We start from the raw sequence: 16,301 nt of genomic DNA, 5'->3' as shown, positions 1-16,301 counted from the left end.
TTGTACTTATATCTTGAAATGTCCTTTTTGCCTTTTTGCAGCATGCAGCGCCTCACCACTCACACCCCACTAACTTATATGTAACTCCACCCATGGAGTAAAAAAGCTGCAGGGCGCTATAATACTATACACAGTCATTTCATACAAAAATTTTAAACTGTATTTATTTAAATTTGTTATTATGGAGCAGCATCATTTAAAATTCCCACTTTGAATAGAGGCCCCTGTCCACTTCATATATATAAACACCTGTCATTGTAGACAAACGAATAAACACTGTTTAGTGACAGCTGTGTATGAATATTGTTTTATACGCAATCCTTACCTCTGCGCAATTCAGCCCAGTTAAAATGCAAGACACAAATAATTCTTCCACACCTAAATTTACATGGTATATGGTTTTTTAATAAAGATTGTATTTACATGTTTACAGTATATTTTTTAATAATTTTATAGATAACATTTGTAACAAAATTATTTACTAAGCAATAAAATATTCACAATACAGTATTCACAATATTTAGTCCTTTCCTTCCTTCAAATAATTTAGTAGGCATGTACACCCAGGGTGCGGATCCTGGGTTTCTCAAACAGGGAGCACCCCTGACACACTCTCTATTTAAAAGTTGAACAGGCATGTACACACAGGGTGCGGATCCTGGGTTTCTCAAACAGGGGGCACCCCTGACACACTCTCTATTTAAAAGTTGAACAGGCATGTACACCCAGGGTGCGGATCCTGGGTTTCTCAAACAGGGAGCACCCCTGACACACTCTCTATTTAAAAGTTGAACATTTAAAGTGTCCTGTAGCACGGTAAATCTTTGTACTTGTCTGCATTACTTGAGACAATTTAATAAGCACATTATGTTTGTTGTTTGATACAAATCTTTGTGCCCATCTACATTGTTAAACGGTGAATAGAAAGTTTGGGCTAATATTATTGTTCATCACTTATAACTAGTGAAGTTAATACAAGCACGCTTATTAAAGATATATTCTCCCCCTGAAAAAAATTTTTTTTTTTAATGTTTTTGTTATGTCATTATAATGTCACATAATAGTTATTTACTTACCAAAAAATTGATCGACAAAAAAATTATTTACCTGAAAAAACTGTAGTTTAAAGCAAAAAAATTTCAAATTGACTGGAAGGCAATGGGTTTTTTGGTTGAATTTAAATGTTTATTTCATCTTTTTATAAGTGAAAACATTATTAATTTATTTTTCTTTTTTCTACACAAGAGACTTTATTAAACCTACAAAATGGCATATTCAAAGTCTGATTTTATTAATCGTCATTGTTCATGTTTTTGGGGGACAATACATCTTTCTTTCAATTGTTTACATCCGTTTAGTCAGCATGAACTTGATGCTGTATTTGTTGCATTTTGATAGAGCTTTCTTGTGTTGCTAACTTGGTTGTACTTGTTAAGAGCTCTTGACATCTGTAATTTAATGAAACATATAATAAAATATATATATAACACACAAATTGCTTATCTCACACAAAGTAAAGTCAACTGAAATCAGTCAATGACGGCCTGATGTACTCAATAATATTTATTCGGCACGTCATCAAGTACAATCTTGCCAGGAGCAAGCAATAGGCATAGGCCTGAACAGCTAACTGCTCTTGCTCCAACGTTAACACATACTGTACATGCCCAAAACTCCTGTTTTGGCCGGGAGACTCCAATATTTTAGACTTGTCTCCCGGCCTAACATCATGCTCCCGGTTTTCCACATTTTCTCCCGGATTACAAAGATAACTGAATTTTAATGTATGTGTTTTTTCTGCATTAAAATATAACAAAAAGACTTACACTCAAGCAAATTTACGATTTTTAAGCCATTCGCGGTCCTAATATTTTTATAATAAATAGTTGTTGACTTAAAAAAACACAACCTCTCGTTTTTTAAACTTCAGATGTTGGCATTATGTTAACACAACAATAATTTATAAACAACAAATTAGTTAAAATGACAATACATGAACTAAATATACAAAATATTATAAATGTGTAATTTGAGCTTTAAATTCAGTGACTTCTGGAACATTTTCCCATAGTCTAGGAAAAATTACAAAAGAGGATTTCAGAAAAGTGTTGGCCTTTGCCTTTCAATGAATTAATGAGGACAGTTTAGTAGCAAGTAACAGTAAATAAATACAAATACAGTATAACATAAATCCATACAAACCTGGCTATCTCTTTCAGTTCATTTTCAACTGCCTTTTCTAAGGTTTCTGATGCATTAGCAAAGCTGGTCAGTTTTGTTTGTTGGTGACTAGTGACAAGGCTTATCTCACCCAACAACTTTTGACTTTCATTTAGGGCTCTTTGTAGTTCGTCTGTAAATCATTAAAAAAATCATCCAATATATTTTAATAAATAAATTTGAATAAATATATTTGAATATAAGATGAGAAAAGGAATACAATAAAAGGAAAACCTGTATTATTAATAAGTTATGGTCAAACCTTGGTAAAAATCTTCATTTTCAGGTAAAAATATACCGGACATAGCAAGTTGATGTCTAGTCGTATCCACCCCACGAGCTAGTGTCCTAAACTGTTCTTGAAATGTCTTACAATGAGCTACAACTGGGCCTAGCCCTTCACGCTGAAAAACATACAAATTATATATAGAAAAAGAACTCAAAAGCATTTGCTTTGCTTTGCTTTGGAATATATATATACTACATGTTGTCGTTAGACATAGCGCTTTCTACTATATTGTGTCATTTATTTCTTTCAGGCCAGGTGTGCCTCAAGTGGAATAAACCTACCAATTGATATTCATGTACACTCAGAAATAATTGGTCGTTTTCCATTGATTAATACACCTAATTATCATCTGTAGTTTTATTAAAATTGTATATAGGTTTTGTATACACACAGTATGTACTATTACTGTATATTCTCGGGTATAATCCCACTTCAGGTCTAATCCCACCCCCTAATTTATGTCTAACTTCACAAACAGGCATAGTCCCAGTATTGACTTTTGGTCTGGATGTAGGCCTCTCTGTAGCAGGTGAGTTTGAAAGTTTGAAATGCTTACCAACCATTTTTACCAGGGTTTCCCAGGGTATAGTCCCACCCCCAAAGTTGAACGAATTTTGTGTTCTAGTGGGGTGGGATTATACCAGAGGATATACGATATTATTAATAAAACATTAACTGTATAATGGCACTACCTGTACATTTAGCTTTTTATCAAGCATATTATTGTGTTTTACTCGCTCCAGTTCAAGTTTCAGTGCAAATTGACGCTTCCGTAACTTCTCATTTTCTGACCATAATCCATACAATTGAGACTAAAAAAAAATATTAACATATATTATTTACAGAGGATTTCAAATAACCTCCATCTTCATGATGTGAAAAGATAAAATCTATAGACTAAAATTAAATTTGCATGTATTTGTTTAGGAATAAACATATTTATTGACACATCATTATCCCACATACAATTGCTTATAATGTTTAATAAATTGATGCTTTTATCCATGGATTGATGGAGCCAAGGGGAGACCCAGTCGACCTGATCTACCCTCTCCCCAACACTTTCTAATTCCAACATTTTGGAAATTGAAATGCAACAAATATGAAATTAAAGTCCAGCACTTTGAATGCATTTGTTTACCAGATATAAAGCTGAATCAACATATACTGTGTGCAAGAAAATACCCTGATTCTTTGCTTAATTGAATTCTTATTTAAATTATATAAATAGCGCCATCTAGTGTTTAAATATAGCTATCAAAGGTAGAACAAATACTGTACATTGTTTCTAAAAATGATTTTTCTACCATTAGGTTTTAATAGCAATTCCTGAAAAATGGATATGAACTGATAAAGTGGGAGCTGATTTCAGATAAATGCTATTTCTAGTGAGAAATCTTTAAAAAATGTATAGGTATAAAATGCTATGACCTCAATAATGCAGTACAGACAGATCCAAAGACCATGACATCATTACCTATTTTTAGAAACACTTTATCCACTTACCATAGCTTCTTTTTCTTGTTCCTGAAATGCTTTGCGTGCCTAACAATAAAAAAAACCAAACATATTTATTTTCTTTTTTTTTCTAATCATGGTATAAAACTAGAAATCAGCAACTAATGCTGAATTTGATTGCTTTAAATAAAAAAAAAATATTGACAGATCGGAATGTGCCACATTGCAATAAAAAGAAATAAAAATGTTAATCATTTGATGCTTTTATACGACGGGCCCAAGGGGAGACTCCCTCCCCAACCCTTCTTAAATCCTACATTTTGGAAATTGCAATGCACAATATTACAATACATTAGATTAAGTTCAACACTTTTACAATTTTAGGAACCCACCCCTATTCAAAATCATGGATCTGCCATCTTGAATCGACTGATGATTTGTTGATAATGATGATGATGCCAATGTGATGATGATTTTAGTGTTGATAATTTTATGATAATGATTTTACCTTTGAATCGAGAAACAGCCATTGTAAATATTCAGTATAAATTCTATCCAAATAAGCCTGGGTTATGTCCTATGTAAAGAAAACATACAACATTATATTACTACCGTATCCTCTGGTATAGTCTCACCATCCTAAAACACGAACACTATATCCTGTGTGTTCAGGAAAAAAATTAAGCATTTCTTGGAAAAAACTCTTCTGAACTGGCTAAAGAGAGGCTTACATCCAGACTAAAAGTCAATACTGGGACTATACCTGGAGATATGTCTGTTTATGAAATCAGACATAAAGCAGGGGGTGGGTTTAGACCAGAAATAGGATTATACCCGAGGATATACAGTATTACATTCAATGTGAACCACGTTTAGGAAATAGTAACGCCAAATTTTAAAAATATAGTTAATAATGCCAGTTTTCAAAATATTACATTGATTGTTGACATACAACCATACATACTTTATGTGGTTGAATTAAATTGATTGACAAAGTTAATTTGCCAAGGTTCATCCTGGTCTGCGAAAAAAGATTACAACTTTATGAGTAGAACTTAGGGCAAAAATATTGCATCATTACCTCTTTCTTGGAAGTCTTGGCTGTTTGATTGTGCGACTTAATGATAGATGATTGGTTAATAGAAGATGCATCTAATTAAAGAATAAAAAGGTTATTGTATTAAAGATGTATTGTCTCCCAAAAACATGAAAAATGAAGATTAATTAAATCAGACTTTGAATAGGGTATTTTGTAGTTTTAATAAAGTAAATCACTTCCGTAGAAAAAAAACAGGAAAAAATAATGTTTTCACTTATAAAATAACATGATAAATGGTTAAATTCAACTAAAAATCCATTGGCTGGCAGCCAATTTGACCATTTTTTGCTTTAAATTACATTTTTTTTTCAGGTAAATACATTTTTTTCTATCTAATTTTTGGTCAAAGTGGATAACTATTATGTGACATTAAAATGGCATATTCAACAAAAAAAGTTGTAATAAATATTTTTTCAGGGGGACAATACATCTTTAATGGTATTGTATTATTGGTATAGTAGACAGAAGTAGTAGAAATGTTAATACCGTAAATCTTTCAATTGTAACCCTGGGTTATTATTCTTTGATTGTTTTTTAGGGTGGGTTACTATATTAGAAGGGGGGTTACTATTAGAGTAGTGGGTTACTATTACTAATCTTAAATTAGGCACCTGAAAATAGTAACCCACCCCCAACTTTTCCGGTCAGCAACTCAAAGCAAAATAATAAAACAGTACGAATAAACAAATTTCGTTGAACTCTAACTTTATTTTATAAACTCAAAAACACTCAAACCTCCCCCACGCTGCATCATAAGTTTTTGTGCCTCTAATAGTAACTCCCATGGGTTACATTAGAGTAGTGGGTTATTATTATAGATTGACTTATAAGGTGGGTTACTATTAGAAAGGGGTTTACTATTAGAGTGTGGGTTACTATTAGAAGATTTATTGTAATAAATATATTAATTTTCATTTTAAAATACCAAAAGATTTACAACTGTTTGTAATACCAGACAATATTGCATTTAAACATTAAATTAAGAATTCTAGAATTCCTTAATACTTTTAACATTGGACGTGTATTGGTAAATGCATAAATCTTGTATGACTATACCTGCATGTGCGATAATTGATTCTTCTAGCATCACAGGCATCTTAGACATAGTTGCCGCCGGAGTTGAAGTCACACCACCAGCCATCTGTGATCTCATGGGGGTATAACAGAATTCAGTTTCATTAGCAATAGAATGCTTCTTGTGAGATGCTCTGACATCCTCTTGTATATGAGACTGATGTAGATCAATGTTGCCAGGATGCCTTTTAGAAGACTTCTTGTGAGATGCCCTGACATTCTCTTGTATATGAGACTGATGCAGATCACTGTTGCCAGGATGCCTTTTAGAAGACTTCTGGTGAGATGCCCTGACATCCTCCTGTATATGGGACTGATGTAGATCATTGTTGCCAGGATGCCTTTTAGAAGACTTCTGGTGAGATGCTCTGACATCATCTTGTATATGAGACTGATGTAGATCGGGACTACTAGGATGCTTTTTAGAGACTTTGACATCAATTGTAGGTGTTACATATGACTTTGAATTGAAAGATTTCATTTGTCTGACATCATCCCGTTTTGGAACCTTTTTAAAAGATGATACCTGAACTGGTTTTGTTTTATTTGATGCAACTTTTTTAGACTGGAATAAAATGTCATTCAAATTTGTTTATCAAATCAAATGGATATTCATATTATACTAATGGATATTCATATCATACTAATGGATATTTATATCATACTAATGGATATTCATATCATACTAATGGATATTCATATCATACTAATGGATATTCATATCATACTAATGGATAATCATATCATACTAATGAATAATCATATACTAATGAAGATTCATATCGTTTCCTGTAAAGTTCTCAAAGTCATTGTCAAAATCAAAAAATTTGTTATCAAATTTAGAAGGCAAGTTGATACATTTACAATTAAATCATACTAATGGTTATTCATAGCATACTAATGGATATTCATATCATACTACCGGGTAATAAATATTCATATTATACTATGGATATTCATTTCATACTAATGGATATTCATATCATATTAATGAAGGTTCATATCGGTTCCTGTACAGTTCTCAAAGTCATTGTAAAGTTCTCAAAGTCATATTAATGGATATTCATATCATACTAAATGGATATTCATATCATACTAATGGATATTCATATCATATTAAATGGATATTCATATCATACTAATGGGTATTCATATACTAATGAAGGTTCATATCAGTTCTCAAAGTCATTGTCAAAGTCAAAAAATAGTCACCAACTTTACAATAAAATCCTAGGTCAAATCAAATAACAAATCAATTAAATTTTAGCTTAGAACGTGGCCATGGCCGAGCGGGTAAGCCTCCTAAACGCAAACTCTCAATTTTGACTCACTGTATGGGTATGAAAACACCGAATACAACAGGTCCCCTTTTTCTGTCAGGTCAAGGTCTCCAACATTGTGTTGGTAAAATGCGTAAAACACAACATTATTAACTTTAACTTTTTCTTAACATTTCCAATAATAATTACCAAATCTGAGTCGTGATGTTTCTTAAATGAACTGGTATGTGATTTACTAGTGCTAGATTTGCTTGTGTTTTGTACCGTCTGCTGTTTATATCTTGATTGCACAGCCCGTCCTATTAAATTCAAATAAAATCATTAATTTCATAGTGGCTATTATAATGGAGAAACAAAAAAAACAAAAAATGAAATATCAAACCATAGTAATATTACCTCTTTGTTTTTTCTTTTTTGCTTTTAAGACATCTTCACTAAAAATAAAATATATATAATAAAAAGAAAAGTATATAATTTTTTTAACATCAACCTAGGGTTATAATGTTTTGTTTATGGTCATTTTCATCTTAACATTAACATTTATATAGCGCCCATTTCTATGAAGAGCTCATAATCAGCTTTTTAATTATATTTTGCTGGAAATTAATTTAGAATACCAAATTCATATTTATTATCTTAATTATAGTAGGTAGATTTAGATCAAAACATTGTTTCTAGAACTAAACAGATAGCAGATATTATTTGATACCTTGGTTTTTCTGCAGGAATTTCCGTAACTTTGGGCTTTGACTTTTCCAATCTGGTTATCTCTGCCTCAATCTCATCCATTACAGATTCACTATCAGTTATTAGTTGTCCTAAAAATCATAAATAATTTATATTCCACATAGAAAAAAAAATTATACAAATGCTAATAGTTTACTTTTACCAAAAATAAGATAAAAAAAAGGTTAGTTACCTAAAAAAAACGTAGTTTAAAGAGAAGAAAATAGCAGAAGCCAATTGTCTGGTTACCTTAACTGTCAATGTTGTCTTTTTTCATAATTATTTTAGTTTTTTGACCAAAAGTGAATAACTTTATTATAACTAATTTTAGTCATTTTACTTTTTATATAAATTTGGGGTACATACATATTTAATAAACAGAATCGTTAAACAGAGATTTTAAAGTAACATGCATTTGAGGTTTTATCCATATGATTCATTTATGCAAATTGTTCACACTTTTTAAATACAAAGGGAAGACAACGACAAAGATATGATTGACATGTGCACGCAAGTGAAGGAAATGAGGCAATCTAAAAAAAGATAAAAATCGTTTAAATACTATCTTCTTAGATGGTTTCTGTCATTTTGGATTTAGTATTTTGCATTGGTGTAAAATGTAACAAATAACAAAGTTTTAAAATGTTAAAAATAGAATATGTAAGCAAATGTTTTAAAGTTTTTTGGGAAAAATTGATTTAATCATTATATTTATAAAATGCTCATGTTTTTTGTTATATGATATTATGGAAATATTACATTTAAAGAAGATTTAAAAGTTTGTTTTTTTTTTTAATTTTGATAGTTTGCCAGCTATAAATACATATAGGAGATAACAATATAAGATAGTCGTATGTCATTACAATACCGTACATTACAATATACTCAAATTCTACTAGAATCTAAGGCTTTTCTCATGACCGAGTAACACCACTGCATTATAGTTTCATCCTTTTTAAAAAGCTTAGGTTGTTTTCCCTCCTGTAATTAGCCAGTCATGTGCTAGCTGTTAGTTAGCTGATTAAGTATTTAAAACGTTTGGTTTCTGGGCAGCCCTTTTTTATTATTTATTTTTCTTTTTTCAAAAGTTCTGATTCTGGGCAGTCCTTTTCAAGCTCTTGTTTTTGGGGATTTTTCTGAACATAATTGATTGATTATTATTATTGATAAAAAGAAATAAATGTTTGATTTTGAAGTGGATCAAATATTACCTGTGTATAGGCATCTGTAGCTACTAAAGGTATATTTTAATATTCTTTTTAAAATTGAATTGTCATCATTTATTTTAATGCATTTTTCAAATAAATTGAATACAAACAATTCTTTGCCAATAAATCTTCTTATCTAAGATTTTGTATTTGATTTGATTGATTCTGCATAAAACATAAAAGCAACCCCTTCTGCCACTTGTGGTTATTAAATGATACAGTCTAGAAAACGTAGACTGTTGACTTGTGAGGAAATTTGGTAAACCTAAAGGATGAGTCACACTTCACTTTGTGTCTATTTAATTAAAGCACAACCTTTGAATAACGTTCAACGATAATAAAAACATTCTTTAAAAGAAATAAAATAATATTCAAACTTTTAGAATGTTAAAAACAATTTCCTGCTATAATTATTCTATTAATGAAACTGGGGAGATTTTTTTTTAATAGTATAATCATAATCACAATTTTCTATTATTATAATGTGTTTTCGCTATTTTTCTCTCGTCCAATCAGAAGCCATGATTCATTACTTGAATTACAAGGTCCTTCCTTTACAAATGGGTTATCCTGACATGACACAAAGTTTGTTCCCGTGAGAGGATGCTATTTTCTTTCGTTCGTTTCTTCGTTAAAACTTTATGACACGCTCATAAGCTGCTGGTTCAGCTTAAAGAAGTTCTAATTTTATTTATTTCCAAGTCCACGTAGATAATATAGTGAATTGTTTCAACAGGAATTGATTAATTATGTCCCTCTTCAGTCAAGAAGTTCCTGGTCGTGATTTGAATTACCTTTTTGCAAGCATGTAATAATCAAGTTACGAAACATTGGTGAGTTTTTATTCTACGATACCTTACAATTATTATGTGAGCAAGACATATGTACTAATTGATTTTTAATTTTGTTACCCGCACTTCAGATGATAGGATGGCATAACAAACTTTCTACATTCGTTTGTATGTTCATGTGGTGTTTGCTCAGATAACCTAACTCCTCCAAATTTACGAGTTCCAATTTAGTTTATATATAATTTGTTACTGGTTTGCTATTGATATAATTTTTTTTTTATCTAAAACTTTTTGAGGAGGGGTGTATAATTAGGTTGCAAAGAGGTTATGTTAAATTCTGAAAAAAAGTAAGACTAAGAGGTATAGAATATGAATAAATTAAACATGATGGAATATTTAATAAAGCAAACAGAAGAAGGAAGTGAAGTATTATTGGCTTGATTAGCTGTGGCCTTGTGTAAGTATTTCATCCTTCAATTTGAATGTTAAGCCGTTGATCCTCCATTCACATTGGCTGACATTCACAGATTAGTTTACAATTTCAGTTATATAAAAGTGATTGTGTTCTTATCAATTGATTTGTTTTAATGATTACTATGTTTTTTTGTATTTCTATAAACTAATAAAAATGTTAATAAAAATGGCTTAATAATGAATACAAAATAACATAAAACAAGAAGCCAAAATCAGTTCATATTTCTCAAATATTTTCTAAAAGTAACTTTGATCCCAAAGAGCAGAACATTGTTTTTATCAGAAAAGCCTTTGTGGGTTGGATATCAGTCTTTCTGTTGACAATAGGTATCAACAAGCATGCTGATCTAAGGGTTGGGTGACACTTTAAAGTAGGCGGAAATACTACTTCGCAAGAGCTTCATAACACGTACGCCAAACCAACCTTTCTAGACAGTTCCATTTGAATGCAACTATATTCCAATTTCCCCTATATGCCAAGTCATGCCATGAGGTATGCCATAGGGAATGATTAGCGTCCATACTACGATACTAATGCCGGCGTCTACATCCTCAGTAAGCCGAGGTTAGGTAAAATTGTGTACTCCTGAGCTTTACAAAAAGGGTTTTAAGGTGAGTTCTAAGGTGAGTTTCTAGGTACAAAACGTAGGCTAGGTAGACTGGATGACTGGAATTTAAGAAGGGTGAAACTGGGTTTCTGCTATGTGTCTGCACTAATTTGAAGGTAATTAATTCAAGTCTATTTATAAATTACATCCTCTACAATATCCTCTATGAAGGGTGACATTACCTTCCAAACCAAATGCGTCCGCTGGAAATTAGGTAAACTGTGCTATACTTAGACATGGTATTATTCTGAACTTGTTGCTGACATACTTATAATACTTTAATACAAAGATGCCTAAAGCTATGAAAAAAACTTTAAAATGATTACATGGCCATCATTTCAAGGATTCTGTACATGACTTTGGGCAACATTACTACCTGTAATATCCTTTAAAGAAATCCATTAGACCCTGATAACCGTGTGTTATACAGAGATCAACTTGAAAATAGCTGTATTAATGTTGATTCATGCATTGATTTATAAATTTGAAAATCTCTAAATTATTGTTATCTTAAAATACACTCATTTTTCAGAAAAGTATAAAAAATAAACTTTATAGTAAATAAATATGCTTGTAATTTTTAGTAAGTCATTGAATCATATTTCTTAAAGTTTGAGTGCAAGTTTCAATTTAATTAATAAAATAAATATAATAAATAAATAATAAATAAATATTAAATACTGAGTAATAATAATACTGCAAGTTGAGCTGAAATGAATGTGGGTTGCCTTTCCGAAAAAGAAATACATAGACAAACAATTTAATACTTTGTTTAAAAAATATGCATTTAAAAATTCATGTTATATTCCATGAATGAATATTCATTATCTAGAACAGTCAAATTACTGACTATGAGTCAAGAAAGTACACACTAGGGTCAAAGGTCAAGAGACGGTCATTATTGGTCGTGTGACTTGTCTAAATTTACAAGCAGGATATTCTAAAGGAAAAGAACAAGATATGTTGACATAAAAAGATCAGTGATTTTGACAATGATTAATCAGGAAAAAGTGAAATTACTCTTTTGAAATTTCACTCTTCCCTGGATTGATCAAATGCTATGTAAATAATCTTTAACAATAATTTTTAAAAGGAACAACATTTTTTTGAATGTCTGAACAATTAAATTTTCAATATTTTGGATTATTGAGAAATTTATTTACCCTTTTCTTTGATGACGATTGGCTGCTTATGTCGCCCTACAAATGATTCTTGGCCTGCGACATGACTAGCACCCTCTTGGGTGACATCAATGTCACCGAGTAGACTCATTGTAGGTACTGAGTCAACAGCAATCCTGGCAGTGTTAGCAACATAACCACTGTTTCTATAAGGATGATACACAGTGGAATAAAAAAAAGATAGTAAAACTCATTAATTGATCAAGCATAATATCCTATATAAGTAAACATTTGAAAACTATATCTATTGTATAGTGGTTAGGACATCTGCATATTAAGCAGAATGTTCCAAGTTTGAATCTCGGTTGAGACAGCTTTTTTTTCATTGTCACAGATTTCCTCATCTTTATCGTTTCAAAACTAATTAATTAGTATTCAGTATCACCAGGTTTAGACCAAATGGAAGATCAAAAAAGAAACATTTTCACATGTGGACCTATACACATGCTTGCTCAAAAACATACAGAGTAGCAAACACAAGTGATACGCACAATGTCTAATGACGAGTAGCATTTACGATGATGATGATGATGTAAATTTCTATTATACAGATAATATAAAGGCTAAGGTAGCAATGATGGGACAAACCTCAGATCACTATCAATAACAGTAGGAACATGGCAGATAACTTTTACTGGTGACCGTATGATATCAGTCTTAACTTCAACCTCTGCCATGCTAAGATCTTTTCTTCCTCCACTGGCATCCACGAGGACAACTGGAGAGCCATTAAGTGGTTGAGGTCTATCAGATTTTGGTGTCTGTGAGGATAGAATGGAAATAAGATTATCATATGTATTTTGAAAAAGAAAACAACAATTAAGCACACAAAATGGATGTTTCACCAGATTAATAGGAAAACTTAAAGCTATAAACTACTCCCCTACACACTTAATACATTGATCGTTTAATCATAACAATCTGCATAACAGGTGGACAACTAAGTCTTCCTGTTAAACCAGGAAACCAATCTGGATCAATTAAGAATCAGAAAAACATATTTGTACAACATAATGAAAAACATACTATTGTAGATAGATAATACTATAAAGCTAAAAGGTGTGATGTGCCCAAATATGGTAGTGACTGATATATTCAAATATACAGTAGTAGTGATATGACATCATCATGTCCATATATTTGGAATACCAAGAGAACTAAATGATAAACTTCATAATTAATGCATTGACTTTTCACCATAAATAATGGCATTAAATGGTGGCTTTCCGGTATAAAATTTGTATTGTTTATTAAATCAACGAGCACGAATTCGTCCACTTTATAAAAGTGGTGCTACAAGACTTTTTTTTTCTAGTGTTAAATAGGTATGGGAAATTTATCAAAATGGACACATTTATGTAAATTTGAGGTAATTTTTTTTACAAAAAAAGTATATTATTAATAAAAAGATGCATCAGTTTTATAAAAGCAATGCAGCGACGTATTGATGCAAAGTGCTGTTTTGCATAATCATCAGTGGGAACCGACGACGCAACAGTGCTGCAAATATCTACGGTTTGATTTCACGCAGGCGGGGCAAACACAATTAGGGCATTTTCTTATGTTGCATTGGTTGGAACCAAGCTTAATAAAGAAGGCACAGATTAAGTCTCTTATCAAAAGTACTAAAACGTACCTTAAATGTAACCTCTGGATCTGAATCCGATAAATCAAGTGTGTGTGTTGGTTTAGGCTTTGGAGGCGAGGACGGCGTTATGCTCTGGTGGGAAGACCTAAAATAACTGCTACTTGGAAAACTATAAAAAAGGTTAATGACAAAAATAGAATATTATTTTAACCAGTTTAAAATTAGAGTCAAATTTTATTACCTAGTTATTCTATTCACTAATAAAGTTAACCCAGAATTTACAATATTCAATCAGCATTAGGACAGAAATCTGTATCTGATTTAGGTGTTACCTAGTTTGTATAAAATGAATCATCTCCGATTAGGCTCATTTCCCCGGAATTAAAATTTCACTATGTGGTAACTCAGCCAAACTGTTACATTGACCAAAAAAAAAGACAGAAGAAAATACACAAACCAACAGTAGTGTTGGTAGTCTATGAGCGCCGCTTACCTGAATAAATCAACATTAGCCTATTCTTCTCGAAGATTGAGAACTCGAAAAGTATAAATTTTCATTGAACACCCCTCTCCACAAATGGTATAGTCCATGAACTATGCCCTCAAGTGGGAGCCTCTCCACAAACCACCATCATCATTTCTTGAGGGCATAATTTGTGAAGAGGAGTGTTCAAAGGAAATGTCTAATATTTGAGTTATATCTCGCTCTTTGAGGAAAATAGTCTATATTGTTAGTTTATCCAGGTAAGCTAGGCATGACATAAAAAAACGATACTGATTGGAAGAAAAACTTTCAAAATTTGTGTAAGCAGGTCAACATTTTTTTACCACAAAGAAGGGCGACGCAGTGACCGCTTCACCTTACCTTAATCTTGGATTACTTGTTGCATCATTTGATAATCTTGAATAGTTTGACAAACTGCTTAGCACCTGCCTTGGTCGTGTACTAAGAGATGCAATTGGTATAGCGCCCTCATGAGGTATGACAACACTTGCTTCACCTAATGTATAAAATATTATAGTTTGTGTATTATAAGTTAATAGCCTTGGGTTTGGGGTTAGTATCTACATGGGAGTTGGTGTCCACAGAAAAAGTTCAACAGTATTAAGCAGTTTTCAATTTTGTGATGATCTAGAATTCCATATGGATGTACCATTTACATATAATATAATATTTGGTTTTGCAATTTTTGTTTAACCAAAGTTGGTTGAATGTAGGTCTATTTGACAACCTTAGGCTTAGAGTCTGTTATCCCATTCATGCATATTTCACCTTTTTTGGAAATCAGTTGGAAGACAAATAAGGTTTATCACAAATAGCGTGCGCAACGCATGGTGAGAAACAAACGTCACAACGCATATGTACGTGATTTATTTTTTATTTATACGTTTGCGTCGTGACGTTTGCTCCAAACCTTTTTCATCGTGCATTGTGCAATGACGTTCTTCACGAAATCAAGCTATTTGCGATAAACGCATAACGCATAATTTGCTGCACTGGGTTGAAATCTTTTTTTTTTATTCTGCATATTTTATAAAAACTGTTAAACATCAGACATTTTTTAAAATGTATTTTGTTTTATACCAGTAATATATGTTACATCTCTTATGGTTACAGTATAGTATAGCCTATAGGCACGGCCTAGACTAGAGGCTAGATAGCTAGCCTAGGCCTAACATAAAACAAAAATATACAAAAACATTGCCTACCGTCGACATCAGTTTCACGCAAAGCACTGTATTCTCCAGGAGATGCATATACTGTCAGGCTATCAGCTAACGATGGCTTGCTAACCAACCTACCCTGGCTAAGAGAGTGTCTGGGAAAAGAAAAAAGAGAACATACAATCACGGCCGAAATTACCTCCGTCCAGATGCACCCCACCAGCCGCCCGGCTGTCTCATGGTGGCCAGCAGGGTTAGAAAATAGATGATAGTGGCCTACCCTACCTAGCGGCTAGGCTAGCTACCTACTGGCCTAGGTAATAGGCCTAGACTTGAAACAAAAAAAAACAAAACATCCTAGTCTCTACTTAGGATCCTCTACTTATAACGTATTAACAATGTGTAATTGGGTAAAACCTCTTTTCTTTGCTAATGTGTTCAACTGGAGCAGTTCGGTACAACGATCGCTTAACCGACATTTTGTATTTCCCGCATTCGGTTATCACGGGGGATACCAACTTCAAAAACAAATTCTCTGAAATGCTTAATAATTACCTTTAAATTTTCAAAACAAAGACATTTTTCTAAAAGTAATTATGTAAATGATAATTATAAGGTTGAGTATTTATATTAAAATAAA

The 16,301-nt window shown here is 32.0% G+C and overlaps 1 protein-coding gene across 1 annotated transcript; it reads right to left on the bottom strand.

Annotated features, from left to right (window-relative positions):
- Window positions 1–399: 399 nt before the first annotated feature.
- Window positions 400–16,158, bottom strand: LOC144837868 (uncharacterized). Its single transcript, XM_078693167.1, has 17 exons — window positions 16,079–16,158; window positions 15,707–15,816; window positions 14,862–14,997; window positions 14,045–14,165; window positions 12,997–13,169; window positions 12,391–12,554; window positions 8,130–8,238; window positions 7,817–7,854; window positions 7,610–7,719; window positions 6,123–6,705; window positions 5,049–5,119; window positions 4,476–4,544; window positions 4,016–4,054; window positions 3,202–3,321; window positions 2,483–2,624; window positions 2,203–2,353; window positions 400–1,448 (listed from the first exon to the last, which is right to left on the bottom strand). Exons 1-17 carry the CDS (start codon window positions 16,138–16,140, stop codon window positions 1,355–1,357), a joined length of 2,292 nt encoding a protein of 763 aa, XP_078549293.1. The 5' UTR covers window positions 16,141–16,158; the 3' UTR covers window positions 400–1,354.
- Window positions 16,159–16,301: the final 143 nt, after the last annotated feature.

The sequence above is a fragment of the Antedon bifida genome, chromosome 3 (genome assembly GCF_963402885.1).
Source record: "Antedon bifida chromosome 3, ecAntBifi1.1, whole genome shotgun sequence".
NCBI classification, from domain to species: Eukaryota; Metazoa; Echinodermata; class Crinoidea; order Comatulida; family Antedonidae; genus Antedon; species Antedon bifida.
This window is presented reverse-complemented; position numbering and strand designations above follow the sequence as displayed.